A 25,919-nucleotide genomic window follows, 5' to 3' on the forward strand; every position below is an offset into this window, starting at 1 on the left:
TTGGGGTTTGTATCTGCATGTGGGCTTTGTTAGGCCCAGACTAAGCAATTGGGTGTCTCATGGTTATATTAGCTTTAGGCTTCTTTTGGTAGAGGCGTTACACAGGTAAAGAATCATTTTTTCATTTTATTTATAAAATTTCTATTTGAGCAGAGCATATGGTTCATGATAGGGTATATACTTAAAAACGATAACAATAACAATAAAACCGCTTTTGACACAAGCAGTTAATCTCATAATCATTTAGAAGATGACCTGCAAAGTGAAAATGTTACGCTTTCAGCATAGCAGCAGTACAAGAGAAAACATTTCCGAATACGCCTAAAGTGCAAAGACCGACTACAATGATTCGTCCTAAAAAAGGCCAAGTACAGATCTTTAAAAAGGTATAGCCCATAGTCCTATTTATTCACCGGGCAAAACCTATGATCATTCGGCCTAGAAAGGGCAAAGTGCCAATTTATAGAAAGCTAAAGCAGCTAATCCTATGACTATTCATAAGACAAAGTGCAACATACAATTTATCCAAATTACATAACAATAATATCAAGAAACCCTGCTAGGCCTAAAGTGCAATATCAATAAAGTGCTAGTGCGCTCTTGACAATAAATTCCTACTAATACACCTTTAATACAATCACCTGAAAATGCAAATGTCTCCTAAAAAAAGGAAAGAGCTGCTATATTTGTTAAATTCTTCCAGTATTAGGATCTCTCTTTGATCTTTTCCAACTCATTAAAAAACTTCCAATTATTTTCAAATCTCTTAGTAGCTCCGACCCTCCTGGCGTAGGCTTCTTCAAATTTTCGAGTCATTTTCATTTTATTGAACCATTTCAGATGGGAAGGAGCTTCCCTAGATCTCCAATTTTGTAAAATCAGGGAGCGGGCTACCGAGCTTGAAATGAATATAAAAGCTGTTTCGGAATCCGATTGCTTTATTCCCCCTTTACAAATTCTGGATAGGGCCGTTTCAGCCTCAATCGGAATTCTTTTCCCGATTGCTTGCTCGATATCTAAAAAAAACTGTCTCCCAGAAAATCTTTAGGCCTGGACAGGTAAAAAAGGTGAGGTGCCACCCACCTTCCTCCTCAGCTTGACATCGAAAGCATTTGTTTTCAACCCCCGGGAATCTTTTACTTAAGGTAGCCGGAGTTAGGTAGGAGAGCCATCGGGATAAAAAGGCCATCCTTTTAAAACTTGCAGCACGTAATGATTTACTTCCTAGGAGGCAAACAGACTCCCACTCCTTCCCGGACAGCTCACATCCGGTTTCCAGATTTATTTTCTCCAAATGATTGTTTAGCACAGGGGCTTGTCTTGGTTTGTGCAACAGCCTATACCAATTTCCTACCCCTTTTATTTTAGCCACATAAAGAGCAGCCACCAAGGGGTCGGGGGAATTCAGCATACCACTAGTTTTTTTTAGCAAGGAAACAATTCGTAAATATTCGAGAAAGGTCGGCTTCTGATGGTTCTCTGCCCTTGCCAATATCTCTTGCCAGGAGATCAGTCTGTTTTGTATTATAAAATGCCTTAGCTCAGACAAGCCACAACCTTCCCAAATAGTTATGTGTCTTGATTGTAGCTGAAGACCAAGACTAGCGCATTCTTTAATTTTTAAGAACTGGAGACCCGACGAGCTCGTCTTTTTCTAAAAGGACTGAAGTCTAAAAAGATAATCTTTTAATGTTTTGTAACGTGTTTTTTGGGAAGTTTTGATGTTTTTAAAAATACTGGCGTTAGTGATCCAATTTCATGTGTCATTTTATCTATAAAAAGCGGTTTCTAGCAAAATTTGATCCTATCAAACCCGACACCAACTGTAAAAAAGCAGCTTCATGATATGTTCTTAAATGAGGCAGCACCAAACCCCTAGCTCTGTAGGCAATTGCAAGACATTTAGTTTGACCCTTGGAGCTTTCTTACCCCAAATGAATTGTCTAAATAAGATATCTATTTCTCTAAAATATGACTGGTTTATTTTTAGCGGGATATTAGGGAATAGGAAGACTAACAGCAGTAATATGGACATTTTAATTAGTGATATTCAACTCACCATCGATAAGGGGAGTAATGTCCATTGTTCCAACAACTTCTTAATCTTACTCTTCATCCTCAAATAGTTTAACTAAAATAGTTGATTAAACTGTGTAGATACATATATCCTGAGATATCTTATCGGGTCACTTTTGGTCGCTTGAAGGTTCAAACAAGGTGGAAAAGAATTCAGATCAGCATTAAGGGCTAGAACCTCCGTATTTTGTGCATTAATTTTGTATCCACCTATTTTTTGAAACTCAGAAAATTCCCTCAGGACTGTTTCAAAATTTGCCCTTTCTGGAGTCAGGTACAAAATTATGTCATCCGCAAATAATTTAATTTTGGCCATGTCTGGAATTGGGGATTGGATAGCAGCATTATTTCGTATCTTTAAAACCAAAGATTCAATAAAAAAAGTAAAAAGTAGGGGCGAAAGTGGGCAGCCCAGTCTGGTGCCACAGTTTATTTTAATAGTTCCCGCACAGTTCGCATTAATAATAATAATCTTAGCTGTAGAACCCAGATAGATATTCCGCAGAATATCCACTACTTGTGCAGGAAACCCAAACCGTCCAAGGGTGGCAAACAAGGTTCTCCAATTCACTAGATTGAAATTTTTTCCGCGTCGACCATTACAATGCTCGCTGGAATACAATTCGTATTATTAATATCCAGGGTATGTATTAGGAACTGGGTATTAGCAGCCATTGATCTACCCGCTATAAAGCCTGTTTGATCTTTATGTATGACTTAATGGGCTGCCGGTAAAAAACGTTCTGCCCATACATTTATCAGAAGTTTATAATCAGAATTCAAAAGACTGATGGGCCTATATAGGTAAAGCATCATTATTTTGCGAAAGAGAGAAGCTCCAACACCTAAAGCCTCCTCCACCCCACCCGCTGCACTCTGACTCTCTACAATAGAGGGATTTTTAACACAGACCTTGCTGGCGATTTCTAAAGAAATAGAGCTGGCAGAAAGATGGCCATCACTGCCAAGGGGTAGTTCTTCACCGATTTCTTGCTGCCATTCCTCGCCCACCTTCTTTCCTGTAGATGTAAGAGGGGCGGAAGGGTTGAGTGTTCTGTGTGCATCTAAGGGAGAGGAGGGGGCTGGGGGAAGACCGAGTTATAATCACTCTCTGCTCCACCAGCCCGATAGGTCCTAGCTGTAGGAGGAGGGAGCAAAGTACAGCGGAGGGTCTGAGTAGGCCCCGGGCCCAGGGGGATGCTCAGACCGAGCCAATCGTTCTTGCCCCTTAAGTGGAGGGATCTCTATTCCACAGATGTGCTTTTCAAGGTTAAAGCAGTATTAACTTTAATGCTTGAACCAATTGGGTCCAGACAATGTGATTGAGTCCAGAGTTTCTGAAATTTTGGCACGCCTTGACTCTGGGAGAACTTTGCAGTCAGAGACAGCCCCCACTTCAGAGTTAGACCCCCGTGGTCCCCGTCTTAGAGGGTAACACCCATAGTACTAGTGCAGCCCAGGGGGCCCTAAAAATGCCTCTGTGGTAGCCGAGACCCAAGTGTCTCATAAGGAGGCGGGCTCCTCTCAAGGCCCAGTTTTGCAATGGCTAGTGCCCAATGGGGATGTGCTCAATTCGCCTCGTGAGGTGAACCCATATGTTATGGTTTTTTGGAACGTCCCCTCCCATACTTGTTTGGGCACCTGAATATTTTCATGAGCTTAACAGTAAGGTGGTGGATTGGTTTCACCGACATCTCCATGTTGGCACAGGGATTTCCAACACCAGTGTCATGGCTGGTAGAGTCAGCTGGGTGGACGGGGACAGAAAGAAATGGGCGGGGGACTGCGAGGTGATTCATTTTGATAGTCCCTTGGTTGTGTCATACATTTTGGATGCCTCTTCTGAACACATTCCTCTTGACCCACCCACATGTCATTGTTGCTCTCTCATTGTTTTTTTTATAAAGCAGAGAAAGGTGTGTCGTCCTTTCATGTAATGGGGAGGAAGAAGCAGGGATCACAGGGGAGGTTTCAAATGCCAATTGGGTAGGCTTTACCTGTGAAACTCTTAAATCGATTTGTCCCTTTGGGCAACATGGAGTAGTGTAACTGACTGGGAGCTAATGATCTATCCCCCTCTTCGCCTCTGACCCTAAAGCCTTTACCAGCTGACCCCGTGCCCTTCCACTCCTACCACCCCTGCCACTCCACGCGTGGTCCCCCCCGGCATATTCTCATTTAGGTATATTGTCATGGAGTATTGTCATGGAGTGTTGGCGTGTTATCCACCAAGTTTCTTGATCCTGAATGGGTGATGTTTGTTAAGTCATTTCAAATTATTTGTCTTCAGGAGAAGTGGGAAGTTAAGAACACCTTCTTTTTAGAGGGTTACAAAACCTATTTCTCACCTGCATGGCCCTCGTGGTAGATAGGGCTTGCAGAGGACTTGTGGAAGTGAAAGTGAGCAGGTTTGTTGTCTGCACTGGGGGGCGCAGACAATGCAGGGGTTGAGGATTTCGCTTCTAGGATTTACTATTATTTTACTGGTAAACTTTTACAATGTTAAAGTTAGTACTGATGGGACCTCCAGCCTCCAAGGCTTAAATATGAAATTAACATCCAGGACGGATATTGGGGCGGGCAAATGGAGCGAGTTTATCATGCTAATGGGTGACAGCTCCATAGCATCTGAAGCTCTATATCAAAATGCAAGTTATCCAAAGGTCTTTCTTTTGTCCACTCTAAAGCTGGCTTGCACCTTGGTGTGATTCTTGAATCACACAACTTTGTGTTTGGGCTGGATAAATTGCTCAACTCGCCAAATCCCTTGCATAAGTGTAGGGGATGTACTTCCATTATCGATTTTGTTTTTGTTTCGGCTCTCCTTTTCTTGTAGATTTCTGAATTTAGTACTGCTCACAGCCTATTCAGTGATCATAATCTCTTGTCCTTAGCATTAGAGAGGGTTATGTTTGCTACTAATTCATGGTTCAGGGTTCACAATGGGCCTTCTCTTGTCCATAAAGGCAGGACTTAAGAGGTCTCAGCTGAACATGTTGCACGTTAAAGAGTCCTTAGTTTCGAGTAGTGCTCAGGAGTTTGCCACCTGTTTGGAAGCAGATGCCCCGGATAAGGTTGACCTGATAGCGTTTGATGGCATTGCACACAACATTCTGGCTTTACCGTCAGTATCCGAAATTCATATGGGTAAGTGGGCCAACAGAGACTGTTCTAGGAGTCTTCGACAGCTGAAGGTTGTTCTGAAGCACATCCCCAGAGACAGGAGCGTCGGACCAGCCTGTAGGCAGGCATATCGCCGGGCAATAGGCAAGCATAAACACGCCCAGCAGGAACTAGCCTTGGAAGGCCTTACCCAGGCTAGCAAAGTGGAGACCACTCTCTTTTTTGGAGGGTTGTAAATAGGTCTTGCTTTGGGGAAGGGATGGGTCCAGCAATATGCACTCATATCACCGAACTCAAATGGACTGATAATTTTTCTGGGGTCTATAATTTTGATGAGGTAGTGGTGAGACCGACCAGGGTAGATGCTGCATTGGCAAGGGCCCCCATGGTCCTCACCCATGCCGAAGTAATGGTAGGGATTCGCTTGCTTTCACAAAATAAGGCCCTAGTCGTAACGGTATCTCCCTGGACCTATTCCAGGATGACTTTGAACTCTGGGGCCCCCTAATGACACATGTTCTGAGTGCAGCAGCGGGAGGAGGGGTGCTGTCCTCCGGTTTGACTGCTGTTATTGTACATGTGTTTGAAAGTTGAGAAGGACAACCTCCAGTGCTACCACCCTAGCGCCCTTTTTGATGCAATAGTTAAGGTCCATGGGAGGGTTATTCTCAATATGTTATTGGCATGGGTGGAGGATAACCACATCCTGTCAGATGTTCAATGTGGTTTTAGAATAGGTAGGTCCACCTCTGACCAGTGAAAGAACCATTACCTAGTAATCAATAAGTATATGGTAGCCGGGTTAAAATCCCTCAGCCTGGCATTCATGGACTTAACATCCGCATTTTACCAGGTGAATCATGGGAAATGATGGTCCCCGTTAACTGAGCTAGGGGTGGATCTGAGCATAGTGCTTCAGTATGTTTTTTCAATGGCGCTGCTCTTACCCGGTCTTTCCTGACCAGCAGGGGACTCAAGCAAGGCTGTATCCTTGCCCCACTCCTGTCCACCCTCTTTGTTAATGGGCATGAGAATGCCCTTATTTCGGTTAACTATGAAAAGGGAGGGTGACAAAGTGCACTCCTGTTTCTTCCAAATAGTTTCACCATTCAAATTGTTTACATTTTTCGTTGTGCAGCCCGTGAACGTGGTCTGCCCTCCACGCATATGTAGATACCATGAAAAATGGAGCGAAATTTCATTCCAAACCGGACGCACAGCGCAAATCTGTATTTCTTAATGAAAATGCCATAAATTCATCCACGTTGTGTACAGTTTATTCAACATATTTCCAAGTTTTATAATGCTTGTTTCCTTTTATCATGTTACATGTGAGGCGCTTTATGTATGACAAGCTTCAAATGCGGCACCATGTGGACTTCATGGGCAGTTTGGACCTGACTGTGAACTTCTCCAAATCCCATGTCATGACATTTGGTCCATGATCCATTGGTTCCAAGTCCTTTAAGGTGGGCCCACACACTCTAGGCAAACTTTCGTCATTCCCCTATCTAGAGGTCCTTTTGGAAGCCCCTTTTGGAGAGAAAGTGTGCTGATCTTGCCAGAACCATTGAGGCTGTGGCCAGTTTTGCAAGCAGGGTGGAGTCAGGTTCATAAAATGAAAGTAATTTGTACTTGTAAAGCGCACTTATACCCCAACCGGGGTTTCCTGGCGCTGTACGCATACCGCTGTGGAACCCTTCCTGGCTTTTCCCTGTGGAATGTCCACTCCAGGGCACCCCCAAGGTGAAGCCAGGCATCCCAGTGCTGTTGGGGCCGTTGTGGAGATTAAGCAAGCTTTTGCCCAGAGTTGCAGAGTAGGACCCATGATTAGAGTAGGCGCCGAGGCGAGAATTAGCAGGTCCGGGGAAATTGAGCCCCAAGACCCGCCGAGGCGGGAATTGAACCCTGGTCCCAGGCCAGACCTCTGCATCAGGGTCTGCCGCTCTAACCATTGAGCCGCACTTCTCAGGTTCATCCCAGGTCTACCAAACCAAATGCGTGTCTTAGACTCAGTATGGTAGCAAGATCTGGCGAAACGCTAAAACGGACACAATCCAAGTGATAGAAAACCAATTTCTAAGGCGACTAGTCTAGGTTGCACAATGCACCCTGGCTTTATCAGCCATCTAGAGCTTGGCTGCCTTCGCACAGCTGATCTAGGCGCTCTGAGTCCTTTACTTTGCTGGATAAAAATCTGAACCAGGGAGGGTCTACAGCCTAATCGGCTGATTTTAACAGATTACTCTTCTCTTGATGCTGCGCACAGAATCCCTTGGTTAGCCTATGTGAAGTCAGCTTTTGCTTCCTTAGCAAGAGTGGACATATTTCTGAATCCCCACTCATTGGCACTCCGAGATTTAAAGAATGTAAAAGGGTAGATTCTTGGGCGGGCGGTTAACCCGTGAAGAGGCTAAACTAATGAAACCTTATGCTCCTAAACCATACGCTCCTAAAAACGGTCCAGGGCGTGGAGCCCTATTTAGTACAGGTTTCCAACAGGCGAGACAGTTTTTATTGGTAAGATTTCGATTTGGTCAATAATCAAATCTCTTGCCTCATCCTGTGGTTGGGTTCAATCAGGATGTAGGTTGTCCTACAGATGGGACAGCCGGTCTCCGAAGGACACCCTACATTTTGTAATATTTTACGATTATTTTAGCAGGACCAGGAAGCAGTTTTAATCCCTCTACTAAAAACTCTACTTTTTACCCAGGGGTTTCCTGCTCTTGTTCATTTGCAAATGCGTCCTAACGGTCATGTTTTATCCGCGGTGGTCAGTTTTTTACTGCCTGATGAGGAGGGCGAGGCGGATTCGTAATCGGATGCATTGTTCACTGGATATTTTAGCTGAATCGCATATGTGTGTTTTAATCAGCTGCCTGTATGATTGATTAAATAAATCCTTTTAATGGTCACTCGGTCAACCGAATAAAGATTTTATGATGATGATGATGATGGTCATCTGACAAGAGACTCATGTTTTTACATTCAGCACTCGCGAACAATTTACAGGACACCGCGTGATGCTTCAGGGTTTTACAGAATGAAATTAAGGATACATAGGAGTGCAACTTCGAATTTCGGGCATCACATGTTCTACCAAACCACAAATTGCATCTAGAAAACTTCCATCAGTGTTAACGTATAAATTGTATTCTTGTACTGTGGAATGTTTACAGCGCTTCATACTTCGTTCGACATATGTGTGAGGGGTCGCACGCTACCTCACAGGCAGTTGGAGATCGCGTGCATAGGACAGTTTAGTTTACCTACATTAGAGATGACGTCATTTTTGCAGCACGTGCACCATAACAAACTCGGTAACAAAATCAAAAAATGCCAGCTGCGATATTGAAAGTAGCTCACGCCACGCGCCGTTTTACGCCGCATCCTTACTTAGCTCCTTGGTTCTTTGCAGTTCAGACTTCAGATCTAGGGAGCGGTCCGAAACACCGAGGAGTTTTTCAAGCTCTTTGCTGCCCTCCAGAGCCTGAAACAGAGAAACACGTAGGATTAGCAATATCATTCAGGATTCTAAATGATGTGTAATATTGTTGTTTGTTAATAAACATGTTGAAATCAAAAAAAATATTATTATTGATGCGCCGAGCGCACAGGTTAAAATTAATAAAAACCACAGGTTTTAAATCCTTTCCTTTTACAAATTAGAAGCTGTCGACAGAGATTAATACTCTGGCCACAGAGGCCTTTTCGGTTTCAATTGGTGGAAAAACGAGAAGAAAAACACACCGGACTGCCCGGCGTAAGGCGCTCCAACCTCGTCAGGGGTAGTAAGCGCTTCATAATGAAATTGTACTTCATTGACGAACATGAAAGCAGCTAGTTAAGCACCCCCAAAACAGGAGAATGTCTCCTGATGAGTGACAAAGAACATGAAATAAGTATCCAGAGATGTCCAGCTCTTCCAGCGCTAATGTTGAAAGACGAATACCTTTAATTCTGGTGTGGCAGGGCCGAGAGACACAAGTTAGACCAACACACAAGAGGCCTCGGGTACTGGCGCATACGAACGCCGACACCATTTATCGTTTCTTTGACCTATCCCCTGTTCGTCATTGTAATTGCATTTATATAGCGCTTACTACCAATGACGCGATGTCTAAGCGCTTTTTAGCAAGTAGCACGGTAGTCAAGAACCCAAAAAGTATCAGAGGGGAATCAGTATAGGGAAATATGAAATTAATTTGGTGTTTATTTGGAGATCAAAACAGTAGGAGGAGGTTTGGGATGAGTAAAGGAAAGATGGAGGGGGGGGGGGGGAGTCTCTAGAAGTGGATTAGGGGGAGATATGAGGTATCGGATGAGCCCAGGAGGGACACATGAGGGAAGGGTTTAGAAAGGCTTGTTTGGGAAATCTGAATAGTAAAACAAGGTTGAGATGAAAAGAAGAGGAAGAGGAGGAACATGTCTAGAAAGGGTTATTTTGGAGATCATGCTAGTAGAATGGGGTTTGGGATGAGCCAGAGAGTGGAGGTAGAGGATATATCGAGAGAGGTATAGAATGAGAAATAGGGTAGTGCATTGGAGAGAGTAGTGGCATGAGGTTTGGGATAAGTCAGAGTGGAGGTAGAGGATATATCGAGAGATGTATAAGGTGAGATATAGGGTAGTGCTTTGGAGATGCTGAATTAGGAATAATGTAATTAATATAAAGATACATGAGTAAATGGAAGGTATAATTGTATAAGGAAGGTAAGAGATTTAAGCTGTATTTAATAAACTCAGACTTTAATGTGTTGCTGTACTTTAAGCTAATTTGTTTTTCCTTTTAATAATTCAATAGGGAAGCAATTGTAGATAGTTATGATAAAACATTACTTATCTATGCAGTGACCTCCATACATGTTAAACAGAGAATAATATAATCATAAGTAATATGTACATTTGTACATTTGTTAAGCAGACCTAATGAATATCTATATATTTATAAACATTATTATACACATTTATACAAAGGAATAGACATATTTAGATACATACATATAATCAAAATAAATGCTTAAATACACAGGGATTTGCTGTACATTTATGTTTGAGTATGGTGGTTATGTGGGGAAGTGCCAACTCTTGACTAGTCTTCTGAAGATAAGATAGTTATCCGTGGATCTTATGTTTGGATGAAAAGAGTTCCATAGTTTGGCTGCTTGAACAGGGAAGGATGTGCCACCCATGTTTTTTTTCTTGAATGGTGCGATTTTGAGGCGAGATGCCAATCTAGCGCGGAGGTTCCGTTGTTGAATGTATTTGGTGAGTTTATTCCGGATGAAGAGAGGCCCTGTTCATGCATCGCGTTATGGGTGATACTAAGCAGCTTGAATGTGGATCTTCTGGAAACCAGTAACCGAGTAGGGCCCTCAAGGTAGGAAAGATGTGGGATTGTGGCTTTACATGTAGGAGTAGCCTGGCAGCAGAGTTCTGAATCCAGTGTAGTCTTTTCATAGTTGTTAAAGAAGATCCGTTGTAGAGGCTATTGGCGTAGTAGAGTTCAGACAGTACAAGAGGGAAGAGTAGTCTGGACCTTGTGTGGATGTGTCACAGTGTTTTTATAATAATGAAGCTTGATCTTGCTAGTTTGTCCACTTGGGCATTCAATGATAGCTTGGAGTCCATGGTAATTCCAAAGTTTCTTAGATACTTCAGGCGGTATTCCCATGTCGTCAGGCCAGGTGGAGAGTGGATCATAATTTTTCCAATCGCCCCATAGGAGTATTTCCGTTTTTGGAAGTATTCGATTTGAGACAGCTCCATGTCATCCACTGATAAACTGCTCTGAGGCTACTGAAAAGTTGTGTTTCCAACATCTTTGAGACTTTGCAGTTTAAGGAGTATTTATGTGTCATCAGCACAGTTACAGCACGTGAGGGAAAATCATTGATCAGTGCCGGTAATGATGTAGATGATGTAAAGCCTGGGTGAGATGATAGAGCCTGGAGGTACCCCTGCTTTTGTGAAGTATGGTTTGGATGAGAAAACGGGTATGAATGACATTTGTTCGATTTTGAAGGTAGGATGTGATCCAGTCGAGAGCAGTTCCCTCTATGCCGGCTTCGTAAAGTCTTTGAATTAGAGTGCCATGGTCAACTGTGTCAAAGGCAGCTGAGAGAGGTCGAAGAGAAGTAGTGCAGCAACCCTGTTCTGGTCAACTTTGTTTTTAATGTCATACCAGATCGCAATGAGGGCAGATTATGTGCCTTTTACTGAATGGAATCCTGAAAGTATAGAATGATCTTCAATGAATTGTGACATCTGGGCGAAATGCTGCTCTTTTGATCAGTTTGCCCCATACAGGTTCATTTGTAATTAGTCTGGAGTGATCAGGGTTAAGTTGGTCCAAGTTCGGTTTCTTTAGTAATGGGTGTATTTAGGCCTTGTTTAGGTCTTCTGGAAATATTCCAGTAGTTAAGGAATTGTTGATGATTCTTACTGGTGTGGCAGCAGAGGTAGAGAAACTTTAACAAGCAAAAAAGACACCAAAACAATTAAAACCCAATATGGGGAACCAAAGATATGATTTTTTAAAGTGACAAAAAGCACCTAGTGGCAATGTTCAGATGCAGTTCCAGTTGCCCGGGACACTGGCTGAATTTTAGGCCAACCGCAAAGGAGAAGAAGATGGATACAAATGGCAAGTGACAATGGTAAAAATGCTTACCTTGTCATTTAATCTCTGCTATGGAAGTCAAAGTCTTCCAGTTGGCAAGGTCGAAGGCCGAAGCCAAGGAATCGGATAATTCACTGTTCAGCTCCCGTTGAAGCTACTGGTTTTGGTCCAGAGTAGGACGAAGCTGCTTTTTCATAGAAGCGGAGGTCACTTTCCTGCTGGGAAACATTTGCCTCCTCTACCCCATCTCTTGTTTTCCTTCGCAATTAGTCACTTTTAGGTTTGCAAAAGCCTACGGCAGGGCAGAGGTGAGAGTTGTAGCCATGCAGAACTCCATGAGTCCAAACACCTTTTGTGCAAGGTCCTGTTGAACCAGTTTGCGGCATGGCAAAAATTGGGACATACCTGGCTGACTAACCCACCTTGGATGCACAAGACTTCAGTCCTTCAGCAGTGGAAAATTGACTAAGTCCCACTTTTCTGTAAGTGTCGAGTCTGTTCCTTCAGGTCCTACCTGAAGCCCACAGGCCCACCGGAAAGGTTTCTGGGCAGAGGATCTCTCCAGTCAGGGCACCTGCTAGGTGTCAGCTGGGTCCTGTTGTAGTCGGGACGGCTTCTGCACTTTGCATCCTGGAGCAGACAGCCAGGTGGTCAGAAACCTGCCATTTGGAGAACAGTTCCAGCCCCTGAGTGCCAACAGAATTCAGGAGACCCCGAGTCTTTCTTGTAGCAAGGCCACCTTCGTTCATTAAATGTTTCCCATTAATGTTCTAATGAGATATGGCTGAGGTGCCAGACGTATCCTGTGTACTAGCCCATGATTGGAGATTCTTTTGCCACCCAGTCCTGACTACTTTCTCACAGTATCTTCACCTCCGTTCTCAGCACTACCTCTTTGCTTTACTATAAAACTACCCAGAAGCCCTAAATTATTTTTTCACCAGAAAAGTATCTGGCCCTCCCCAAACCGTTTCCCTGTTTAGATGAGGACTTCTCCCCCCTAGTTAAGGGTCAAGAACAGGCTTATCCCAGCTGCAGGGAATGGAGCCAGAAAGTCTACAAATGCCATGGGAATGGATGGGAGCAGATACTGGCAGCCCAATTTAGATGTCAAAGTCAAAGGAGGAAGTGTGAGAGCGGTCAATTGTCATGTCAACAGTTCCCGTCTCATCTGCTGCCCCGATGACTAATACATATTAAGTGGCCAGCTGTTGACATAAGGCAATCTGAGAGAAGGGTATTTCACTCCAGCCAGGAATGAGTATTGAACCTCTAAAGTTGAGATAAGTGGCAAACCTAGTTCTAATCCAGTTTTGGCTCACACAGCATAAAGTTACTATTCTATTACAGGTATCAGAAATCGAATTTCAATATTAAATTAATATGAGAAAGTGCACTTTTCTGGCTTGATCACCTTCATTTTTAGGCTGATTATGCTGTTTTTGTTTTACTGTGCACAGAGACACTGCTGATGAGGGCCCAGTAAATGTGCTTTGACCCCTAAAATGTGGTAAAATTGACCAACCCCTAATCCGCATATTTAACTTTACCTAAAAGCCAAAGTATATGGTGCAGCAATACACCCATGGCATGTTATCTATGGACTGTAGAAGTAATTGTGCCTTCTACTAGTAGGATAGAAAAAACAAGGCTTCAGGCCTACCAGCGGAGCCGGATTGCGGCAGTTTAAACCTGCAGTCCCGACCTGTCGAAATAAAACTTTTTGACAGGGAGACATCACCCTTTTAATTATTCATAGGTCACTACTATATAGGTCTTCAAGCCCATCAGGTAGAGTGCATGGTATTTAAAAGTGATACGTCAAGCAAATGTATGTTGCCATGTTCCAAAAGTGACATGCCACAAAAGCTAATTTCACAGTGGAAGGCTCTGGAAAATAAAGTACAGATTAAAATATTAGTTCAGCCATCTCAAGTTTGGGACTATTTCGAAAAATAGTTCCACCACTATTTTTACTATTTACTACAGGCACAATTCAATAGTGAAGGTTGATTTTTTATAAATATTTAGGAAAACGAACTTTTATAAAGTTACCTTTTCCCTACCTGAAGCTAGTAGAGGGTAATTTGCATTAGTTCTCCAGCAGATGCTCAGCCAGTGCTTAACCTTAATGAAGTGTGAAAACTGCTCCCAGAGCAGGACAAATTGGAGGCCTATAGGAGGTGGTTTTCTTCCCCTTGAAGAAAAGTCACCTAGGGTGGGCCTAGAAACATCCTTAAAGTGTAAAGAGGTCTACCATTCCACAAGTAAAAGTAAGGTGAGACCCCGAGAAGGCAACCTTGTGTTCTCCCAGCCAGGCTGGCACCAAACCCGGTGGGAGAGGAGTCACCCCAAAGCCCAGTTTAAAGCGACCACAGAGAAGGGGACTGCTAAAACTGTTAAGACCTTTTCTATCGGCAGGGGTCAAACAGTGGTTTTCGGCCCTCACATCTCCTAACAGTTAACTCTACCATGTGGAGTACCACAGGGATCGGATCTCAGTCCCACAATATTTAATGTTTATGTGAAACCCCTGGCGTCGCTGATAAGATCATTTGTACTGGACCTCACCTCCTATGCAGATGATACTCAGATAGTGATAGCTATGTCTTCTCCCCACAATCTGGGGGTGGAAATTTCCATGAGTGAACCCGGAAAATGGATGGACCAAAACTGTCTGCAACTCAATTCCTAGAAAACAGAAGTTATCCTGTTTGGAACAACCCTTCTCTTTGGTCCCCTTCCTGGGGGGGCCGAGGAAATGGGCCTACGTCCTACTACCATCAAAAAATCAAGTTTAGGAATAGTGATGGACAATAAACTAAACGTTGAACTACAGGTGAATGTAGTTATATGCTCTTCTTTCTGTATTCTTAGGAAGCTCAAAAAGATCTTTTCTTTCATCCCTTTAAACTCTCAAAAAACTGTAATGTCAGCGTTAGTGTTAGCCAAATTGGATTACTGTAATGTCCTCTTCCTGAACATGCAGCATCAGCATCTAAATAGGCTTCAGGTAGTATAGAACGCAGCAGCCAGAACCCTCACCCGGACTTCCAAACATTTATCCATCTCGCACACAATCATCAAACTCCACTGGCTGCCAGTTAGGCAATGTGTGAAATTCAAGCCCCTATGCCTGGCCCATAAAGCTCTTCATGGCATTAGTCAGTTTTTTCTGCAGCACTCCTTCAAATAGTACATACCCAGGAGAACTCTTCGAACCATGGGATCCCACAAACTAGAGATCAACAGATTTAGATTCACAAACTGGGGAGGAGGGGGGGAGAACCTTTGTTATATCAACAGCAATATTGTGGAATTTACTTCCTTTTCATGTCAGAGCCACATCAAAACCTGTTGCTGTTCAGGAAGGCTCTTAAAACATGGCTATTTGCTAATTAAGGAATCCTTAATGTACTATATCAGTTTTTCACCAGGAGCTAGCGCATTGACATCCACGGGTATTTTTCATGCTTTACAAGCATTTATCACATATCATAAATTGTCAACACTGGCACTTATGTCAGCTGCCACATGGTGGCGCTGTTTATATAATTTACAGATGAGCAGAACAGCAATTGTTTATTATTTCAGTATACATTAAAACCTGCCGCCAAAGCCATTTTTAGGTCTCTCCTTTACCATTCCGCAGGAATGGGAAATGGGGAGAATTCAAGTCGGCTATTTTCTCTTCAAACAAAAGGGCTTTCAGCCCCGCGGTTTTCATGAAGTTCACGTGAACATGCACGCGCATCGCATGCAAGCCCAGCCTCTCCCGCCCCCATCCGGCATCAGGCTTCTCCTCCCCTAGCAGCACTCCTCCCACACCAGCAACTCACCCCTCCCACACCAGCACCTCCCCTCTCTCTCCACGCAATCACAGCCTACCCCTCCCACACCAGCACCTCCCCCCTCCCACACCAGCACCTCCCCTCTCTCTCCACGCAATCACAGCCTCCCCCTCCCACACCAGCACCTCCCCCTCCCACACCAGCACCTCCCCTCTCTCTCCACGCAATCACAGCCTCCCCCTCCCACACCAGCACCTCCCCTCTCTCTCCACGCAATCACAGCCTACCCCTCCCACACCAGCACCTCCCCCCTCCCACACCAGCACCTCCCCTCTCTCTCCACGCAATCACAGCCTCCCCCTCCCACACCAGCACCTCCCCTCTCTCTCCACGCAATCACAGCCTTGTTTTCTAAGTTTACAATTAATTCCTTGACGAAATCACGTTTACTGTCTGGCAGGAGATAACGAACCTAAACCTGTATGGCATCCAAGGCAGAAGGTGCACAATGGATAACCACTGTAAACCCAGACACGCCTCGTCAATATAACTGATAACGACAACAATGAAAGTTAAAAAGTTGCAATTGATATGAAGCAATCCTCTTAAGACAGCCATCCTTGTCTGCGGCACATAAACACTAATAATTAACTCTTTCTTGTCTTAATATCAGCAGATGAAACCGGTCGTACATGCCTTTTTGAAAAAGTAAGTCATCATATAGATATTTAAAAATTACAAGAAAAACTTACACATTTTTAAAGTAACTCATATGCGTTAAACACTACAACCATCCAACGACGTTTTATTATTCCTCTTTAAAGCCACGATGTACCATGATATATTGTTAAAATGTTCTATTTAAAAAAAATAGACTGTGCATATTTTCGAAAGCACGACAATAGCTGAACCCTTTTCAAGCAACTGGGAAACGCGACCTTTGCATGGTTATTGTATTGCATCCCTATGTAGCCGACTGTACAGTATCCCGCTGAAAATGTTTCCTTCGAGATATGTCCGATACATGAATACACCGTAAAGCGGACGAGGATTTGTGTGGCCTGCACTGCCGAACTGCGTGGCACCCTCCCACTCTCCTCCCATAGCAGTCATTGCGCATGCGCGATTCTCAGTGCATTCCTGGGGCCATGGCGGAAGGTCGCAGACGTCAGCATGAGCTGGTTAAAGGCGAAGACGCCGCCAAATCCTCTGCATACAGGGATGAGGGTTTGGTGATGGCGGCCGAAACGGTAACCTTATTTCTGAAGCTCTTCGCAGCCGCTTTCTACGGCATTAGTTCTTTCCTGATCGTTGTGGTGAACAAGAGCGTGCTGACCAGCTACAGGTGAGGCTCGCGCCACGGATGTTGCACAATTAGGAGTGCAGCCAGGCAGCACTGTACTTTGAGCTCCTATTGGGAAAGTTGAGAGCCTGCAGCAATAGAGCATCATGTGTTGCTTACCTGGAAGCATGCCAGCCTGCAACCCGGGCATCATTGCCGACAGCACAGTGCCATTCCTTGTTCTAGGGCTACGATGAATGACCAGCTCTGGGAGCTGTTATACCCCAGCTGAAGAAGTGGAGTGACGCCCAGGGCATTACTCCGGGGAATAGAATTCTTTCAGCTCACTGATTCAGACCCAGCCCGTCTGCGCGCATTAGAATTATATGTATGGATCTTGAAGCAATTTCATTTTTTATTTTTGACAAAAGTACATTTTTGCTTTTCAAGCACAACTGTACTCCGGCCAGTGAGAGATTACAACGTGATGTTTATTACGGTTTTAGGCACTTTAACAAAAGTGTTCTTTCTGTATGCCTCTTTTCTGTACAGACGTTTCCATAAATACCCCTTTTCAGCTGAACGTATAGAGCAGTCGTACATTTTTCTCCGAGTTCAGCTGACTTAATGAAGCATTTTTAGATCCACTGTAGTCTGAAATTTTCTGAGGATCATTCATGGTTTCTGTGAGCATTCTGAGTCTTGGGACTAAACTCTAACCTGCCTTTGCGTTCTACTCGTGTATCCCGTAACTTACAAATTTAAATACGTTTTTATTCTTAAAATCATCTTTAACTCTCATTTAATTTGTAAATTCATCCGAAGGCTTTGACACTAATTAAACAAAAGTTATCTTTTAACAATGGATGCTCCTACTTGTTGCACGGAATGTTGGATTTCTCGTTTTCTTGTACCTTATCTGTGTTTTGACAGTTAACCACCCCGTTTAGCGTAGAAACAGATGGTTAGTTTACTTAACGAGGACATGGAATGTTTTAAAGTCTAGTAAGCAGTCTCTTTATTTCTATGTAATTTTTTTGAATGTGTGCACCACGGAAAATTTCAGCTGTTTTTGTCTACAGTCAGTGGCATCTTTAAAGGTGATTATTATTTATAGGGCAAACAAGGGGCCACACCTAAGTGTTGGGCCACCAACAACTGAACATTGTGAATATTGTGTGCACGTGAGATATAAATATATTTCTTCTCGCAAACAAAAGCACATATAGTCATTTAAACTTTTTAAGCAGACTATGAATTAAAACTTCCTGAGGTATGTGGAAGGGGTAGTGGTCTTTCGATTCTCGGTCACCGCACATTTTCTTCTGCAGTCTCTCGATCAGACACTTGGCTCTTTTTTGTTCAGATATCTTTCTCAATCTCTACTTGGGGCACAATCGCCCCCTCCCCACGCCCCTTTCCCCACCCCCTAGCCCCCGGTGCAACTACTGTACTTATTATAGCTAACCCTTGTCCAGCGCGTGCTTCTGTGCAGCGCTTCCTTGGTACAACGATGAGTGAGTGACAGTGACCCCATGCTCTTCTTAGGAGAGACTCCCCCCTCCCCCCCCCCACCCCCCCCCCCCCCCCACACACACTGTCCATACTCTTTCGCTTCAGAGGGGAGTTCTCATGTTCTCTGAGTGGGCGCCGGGGTCCCTCACTGATACTACTAGCAAAGCTGGATGCTCCTCCCCTAATTATTCACTTTTCCGGCCGCTCACAGCACATCTAAGGGCTTCGCCCAGCGTGCGCTCTGAGGCTTCTCCTCCCCTATGCCTTTCCTTTCACACGCAGCCTCCTCTCGCCCCCTGCAACACTCCTGCCTCCCCCCTCACCCACTGTCTTCCTAGTTATTTCAACAATCCACCCTCTACCCAGCTCCCCTCTTGTTATATAGATTAATGTATCTTTCATGGAGCACTGCATTGTTCATCAGTGGCGACGAATTGCATGATCTTAGCCAATGCGACAGGAATACCAACAATTTGAAGAAGCTTGTGCTAGACTTCTGCTATTGTACAGTGCTCCCGATATCTAAATGCCCATCTTGTTTTTTTAGCCGACCTTCTTGTGGTCGGTAGGTGACGCCCAGTTTTAAGCAAGCGGACTGGAGTTTTCTGAGTGACGCTGACGCTCCATTTTGGCAGAGTTACTGATCGCATGGCAGGCACCTAAATACTGCTTCTGGCGATACGGTTAAATTAGTATGCTCATCCGTTTCACAAAATCAGCTTTATGATATTTGAATTCTTAGCATGGAAATATTGCTGGAAGCTATGTTGTAACGCAATCAGGATGTGGCTTTAAGGGCTGGAGGGCCGTCTCGGAAGGTGGGGAACAACTTTAGAGTCTGGCATAAGGCTAATGTTTGAACATCCTGTGATTCTGGGTAGATCACTTAATTTCCCAATGCCCAAAAATGTGTCCGCCTGTAACGAAACTGGTGCTCGAGTAAAGCGCTCTGATGCCTTCAAGTTCACGCTGTAGAAAACCGCAAAAAAATGCACATCAGAAACAGAGCACTTTAAGTGCATCTTTTCCATCAGTAGAAATGAGGCATTTGCCGCAGTGAACAACAAGCACTGGCGTTGCCAATAGGTCTCGCAGTAGGAAGGTTGGAGCTATTACAATTGCAAATAACGATGCCTTTTTTTTGTTTTCATTTAAAAAACATAAAGGGCTTTGTCATTTACAAAACCAATAGCTCCAACTTTCCTACTGCGAGACCTATTGGCAACGCCAGTGCATGTTATAGCTTTGGAGGCCTGGAATAGTCTGAATTGTCACACTTGCAGCAGTGAGCTGGCTAGTAGCTGTGCAGGTACTATCACTGGCAACGCTGGCAGTGGCAATGAGGGAGTACAAGCTGTTGAGGCCGGAGTAGAGCCCTGGCACTTATTGTTTTACAAATTAAGCACTGCCCCCAAGTACAGTTCCTGAGACCTTGAGGCCACTGGCTGTGCCTAACTGGACTTTTCCTAACAATTCTTTAAATTGGTTCTTAGAAAGGTTTTAAAATTTCAGACTTTTGGAGGACCGGAACAAATAGTATGGGCTGGCTTCTTGATGCAGCGAGAGACATCTGAGGCATATTGCAGCATTCAGTGTAGCAGCGTTCGGAAAGTGCATTTGCATCAGTCATTCATTACAGGACAATCACAGTTAATCATGCATAGGCGTTGTCTCCATTATCTACTATCAATCATCTGAATTCCGGGCTTACACCTAAGCCTTAGTCGAGGCATGTTACGTTATGTTATTTGTACTTGTAAAGCGCACTGCTACCCTAAGGTGTCCTGGCGCTGAGTACTGTTAAAAACTCCAGGCCAAACCTATTAACCGCCTTAAAAACGACACAGAGTGCTTTGAAGCATGCTCTAAGTGGAACTGGGAGCCAATGTAATTTCTTAAGTTCTCCTCTGACCAAGGCATGTACAAAGAGACAAGTTGTAAAATAGTCGAGGGTGTGACATTTTATGAAATATCTAATTGACTGAAGGACAGAATGCTTCAAAATGTGCTTGTAATACATAAAAATCCATCCGTCTCATTTGAAGCCATGAAGTGTGGTGACAATTTACGCAAGTGTTCTTATAAGACTTTTAATAATATACTCTGCGATTGTGCCAAGGCTCATATTATTGTTGGATTTAAACAAGGCTCTGATTATACCACACTTTTGACTATACTGAACATTGAAAATATCAGAGTTCTGTCAAATATTTTAATATTCACAGGTTCTTTTTATTAATAGCCTCTGTTAAGGATAGATTTTTTTAATCACAGAAGGGCTCATAATAGGTCAGCACTTTTGTTGTGCCAGAGTTCTGAATACAGTATAGTTACAGATAGATCATGGTAACCAGGGACATCAAGGATTCACAGCAACGATTTATGGTCCTCATTGGAAGACTGGGTGGGCATACACTTAATCTTGTTTCAATCTATGTGCCCCCGGCCACGCTCAGGCCCTCCCTCCGAGATCTCTCAGAATTATTGTCGACCCTCCCTCAGGGATTGATAGTGCTTGGAGAGGACTTAAATGCAGTTTTGACCTCCTGCCAGCGAAGCTACTGGGATCCCCTCCCTTAATTGTTACGCAGTCACTCAACGACTCTCAGAATGGTCTTCCAGGTTTGGCCTGTGTGAAGTCTGGAGAATGTGGAACCCCAGACTGCTCCAATACATTCACACCTCTGCGGCACACCATACTCACTCCCGTATCAATCGGATATCCATGCCTGCCCCTGACTGTTCCAAAGTCACCAGTATTCAAAACCTCACCTGGTTTCTCAAAGACAAGATTTATAAACGGGCACTGGGAGAAGAGCTTAAGCTTTACTTCCAATGCAATGAAGCACAGTTCAATCTCCTGGTACTCTGTGGGCTGCTGTCGAAGCCACCATCAGAGGCTTCACTAAAGGATACATCAAAAAGAAAAACTTAGCTCGATATTAACACTTCTCTCAGCTAGAAACTCAAGTCCTCTGTATGAAACATGCCCCTGCCTCGGATAATCGAGGCGACAGGTCCTGACAACTCAAGCTCATGCAAGAAGAAATCCGCCATATTTCACTAGAAACGGCAAAGCAAATGTGGAAGACTTCCACAGCTCCAGTCTATGGCTGGGGGGACAAAATGTCAAACTCCTTTACCGGCTTGTTTCTCGCACCTTGGCAAATCGGATAATTCTGGTGATTGTGGCTACCGAGGGCCGCACTCAGCGCGCCCCTGCCACCACTGTACGGACCTTTACTGATTGTTACAGGTGCGTTTATGCAAAATTTACACCACAATCCTAGCAACCGTCTTAAACCGGTACTCCACACTCTGATTCACCCCAACCAATGTGGCACCATGCCCCATTGAAGCACGAGGCACTGCCTACGACGCATTCATGTTGCTTTGGCCCATGGTCACCTCCTCTCACCCTACCTGGCCTTGCTACTGATAGACATCGAAAAGGCCTTCAACACAGTGGATTGGCAATACTTGGAGGGTGCTCGTGAGACCAGGCTTTGGCCCGCACTTCTGGGGACTAACATGTGCTCTATCCTAACCCTTCGGCCAGAATCTTAGTAAATGGTGTCCTCTCTGATATTTCTCCCATCTGTCATGGAACAAGGCAAGGCTACCCCCATCCAATCTCCTCTTCGCCCTAGCGATAGATCCTCTTCCCCGACTTATCAGATGTGATGCTCATATACAAGGATGACAATGGAATGATTCCCATGGACCGAATTTTTCATTATGCGGATGACTTCCTACTTTTTATGGTCTATCCCGCTAGGACTGGGCCCCGCTACCTACACATCATCCAGCTTTTAGGTGAAGTATCCTCTCTGCAACTTAACCCTGCCAAATCAATCTTGATACCCCTACACATATCTTGTGATTTTGTGGCGTGGCAATACAACATACTGATCAGACTCCTTAGTTTTCTCTACCTGGGGATCTGGGTGAAGGCTTCACCCAGAACTTACTTGGTACCTTAATCTTACCCTAATGGCAAAGAAAACTAAGGAAGACCGTCGCAAATGGCAACCCCTCCTATTGAATCCAACTGGCAAGATTGCCTTATATAAGATGATGAGGATACTCCACCGATTTTTATACGTGCTGCAGAACCTACCTCTTCACCTTCAACACCATTCGTTCCACATTCAAGACAAAATGGCCACAACATTTCTTTGGGGTAATTCAAGACCACACCTGGCCCTTGTCCATTGTCAGCGGACCCCTTATGATGGCGGACTGGGGGATGACCAACCTCTTCCTTTACCACCTAGTGGCTCACCTCCTGGTGATTAGTGACTGGCTCTCAGGACAGATCCAGCATACCAACTGGAACTTACATCTCTGGGATTCCCTCAGATCCAGGCAATGCTCTACAACTCTCAGATCCCCAGTACTATTTCAACAGTGACTCGAACAGTCTTCCTTGCATGGCGCTCCTCACTCAGTCACACACCCTGGGACACTAAACTCACACTTCAGACACCTTTATGGCATGGTATCTGGCTGAGGGAGGTGGCTGCACTAGAGGGATTTCGGACATGGGAGCTTATTGGCATTACGCAACTTGGGGATGTCAGGTTTGGGAGCCACCCACAGGCCTTCCAAAACTTACAAGGCATGTACTCCCTTAACGCCACTCAATTTTATAACTATTTGCAGCTCAGATATGCAGCCACCCTTCACGTTCCCACCGACACTACACTCCCCGAGTTCAGTCCAATGAAAGCAAACTCCTCATGAGTAATCTGGTGTAGGGAGGGGGGTCTCAGATCTACTGCTGTGTAATATTAATTCTCCAACTACTATGGATCAACTAGGTCCTTTTAAAGTTGAAGCCTGACAGGATGCCTTTATGGCCGCCACCGAGTGATCACCATCTCATCCAGGTTGAGAATGATCCAAACCTACTATCTTCACTGCATCTAGCTCACCCCGGTCAGACTACAACGTGTTGGTTTCCTTCCGACTAGTGGGCCATGGTGTGCAGAAACCCCTGCTGACTTACCACATGAGTTGGTCCTGCACCGCTCTAAACAAATATTGGACAGATGTAGTGAATTATCTAAATGTGGTTCTGGGATGGGTGTTCCAATTCACTTCCCTGGGCCTTATGTTAGGGGTCTTGGAAGGCGCTGGAGTTTCTCTGGTGGACTGGGCATTTCTGGGTATGGCCACCATGGTGGCCAAACGAGACATAGTTGCCAAATGGAAGGATCCTACCACCCCACACGGTGTCACACTGGTGCAGAAGGCTGGAGTGGTTCTCACTGTAAGAAAAACCCGTATATGAGGTGAGAGGTTGCCTGACGAAATATGATCGAGTGAGGGGTAAACGGCTGGGCCTAGCGGGCTAAAGGAATTATGCAATTGTCTGTTTTCTCAAATCCAGTCTTTTATCTGTCATGCTGTAAAGAAATTTGGGCAGTTCTCTGATCATCGTACGACAGGTGTGGAATATACCGTATGGTATTGTGCTGTGAATCGTCGTGCAATTGTTTTAAAACTCAATAAAGTTGATCCCAAAAAAAACAAAAAGGCTAGAAGTTCATTGTTCTATTTGCACAACTGCTCCCTTCCTTACTTTAGTGTCCGAGGAAGCACCTTAACTTGACGTCACAAAATGTTACTGTTAAGAAAACAAATTATATTTGCGGTCCAGTGCTTAGTTTGCCAAAAAGAGGATTAAGGAGCGCACTCACAGTCTGGCCTTCTCCACCCGATTACATTGTGTAATTCTTGGGCAAAACACGTAATCCCAATGAGCATGAGTTCCTTTGCTAGCCAGAACTGTGACTGTAAATCAAGCACTGGATCAATGGCTAATTTACAGTTCACAACTAGATGAACTCTGAAAGGTCTAGTAGGAGTCAAAATGTTATGATCCTCAAAGCTATTTACTTGTGCAAGAGTTACTAGATATGTAAACATTAGTTTTGAATTGATAAAGGTAACTTGCGAGGAGATGTTTGTATGAACAAATCTACTTACGAGCTGGAGACAGGTAGGAAATGCTAGTTCCTGAAATGAATGCCCTGTGATTGCGAGCACTCCCACAGCTCCAGGGCATTCACCGGCTCCTCTCGAACCTATTCCCACCTTGGAAAGGTTTGGAAAGGTAATCCGGTAAGGGCAGGAGTAAAATGTGTTCCAGAGTAGGAAGGTACCAGCCCCTCCCAAAAATTAACGTGGGAGTAAAGAGAAAGGTATTTCTTCATTGGGGAAAATATCTTCTCACTGGGAAATAAAACGTTTTTTTAACATGTTTGAGCAATTGTACATGCACACTCGCTGGTGCCTAACATTTCTAGGAGTATAGTTTTGAGGCCTGCCTCTGCAACGTCTACCTGAACTTCTTTAATCTGCACCAAACCAAGGTCACAGAACTGTGTGCGCTCTTTTGTAGCTTTCGGTAATAATGGGGCCCCTAATGTATTAGGCGCTACCAATAATGTTGCACTAAAGAGTTTTACAATGATTCTCTTCTTTTTGTTTATGCTGGGAGGCATCAAATCGATTTTATTATTGATAGCATAATAGTTTAGAAAACTGCCTGTGACTTCCACCCTTTTTTCCAAATTGCAAATATAATTCTGGTTTATTTTATATTGAAAACGCTCACTTATTTGGCTCTCAATCCTTTGCATGAATTGTCATATAATGAAAGAGCATTCTTAAAGCATTACAAACAGCCACAAAATGTTACATTTTGAAAATAAAAGCACATATTATTGTGTCAAAATCTAGGTCACTGGTGCAAGCGGAGAGCTTGCAGCTCGCTGCATTCCCTTATTGCACCCACCTTAATAGTGATGGCTTTGCATTGCTGAAGTATAGCTTGCCTTAGCAGCGATCAATGTACCTTTCCACAACTGTGTTGCAAGCTGTAAATTGGCAGTCACAGGGTTTGGGCTGCAGGGGGGTGGGCGCACTTATCCAGGGGGCAGGGGCAGCTCTAGGCGGCCCTGGGCAGAGAGCGTAGGTAGGGGGCACTGGAAGAGGGGGTCCAGGTGGGGCAAAGCCCACCCCCCCTTTCTCGCCCCCAGCGGAGCACAGGAAGGTGTTTGGAAGTGGAACAGAGCCTGAGGCCGCCAAATCCCTTGCCAGGGGCCGCCACACAAATATTTATCCATCCTCAGAGGATTATTATATTAAGGATATATATTGGCGTGGTGGCCGCTGGGGTTTGGTGGCCCTGTGCAGGTGCACAGCTTGCACATGCCTAAGGCCGCCCCTGCAGGGGGAAATGAAAATTTGCTGCCCTTGACCCTAAACAATATGTCCTGGCCATTGGGTGACAGGAATTCCACCTCCCTGAAACAGTGGTAGCAAACTGTGACCGTCTCGGATTTTGGGATGCAAGATATCTACTGATAGGTCGCGGGGGTCACAGAACGGTCTGCCTAATCAATATTAATGATATAGGTCGCTATCTGGGACCTCCCCCGTGACTGGCTACATGCACATGGACAGCTGCCTGCAAGGAACTGCAGACCACCAGGTC

The 25,919-nt window shown here is 44.4% G+C and overlaps 1 protein-coding gene across 4 annotated transcripts in view; it reads right to left on the reverse strand.

Annotated features, from left to right (window-relative positions):
• ITGB3BP (integrin subunit beta 3 binding protein) overlaps positions 1 to 25,919 on the reverse strand; it is a 317,465-nt gene that overhangs the window by 63,725 nt on the left and 227,821 nt on the right. For all 4 annotated transcript variants that reach the window (XM_086953560.1, XM_086953548.1, XM_086953554.1 and 1 more), the window contains one exon: positions 8,599 to 8,692. In XM_086953560.1, coding sequence (XP_086809686.1) covers positions 8,599 to 8,692 — 94 coding nt within the window. The remainder of the gene's footprint in view (positions 1 to 8,598; positions 8,693 to 25,919) is intronic.

The sequence above is a fragment of the Lissotriton vulgaris genome, chromosome 1_1 (genome assembly GCF_964263255.1).
Source record: "Lissotriton vulgaris chromosome 1_1, aLisVul1.2, whole genome shotgun sequence".
In the NCBI taxonomy this organism is placed as follows: Eukaryota; Metazoa; Chordata; class Amphibia; order Caudata; family Salamandridae; genus Lissotriton; species Lissotriton vulgaris.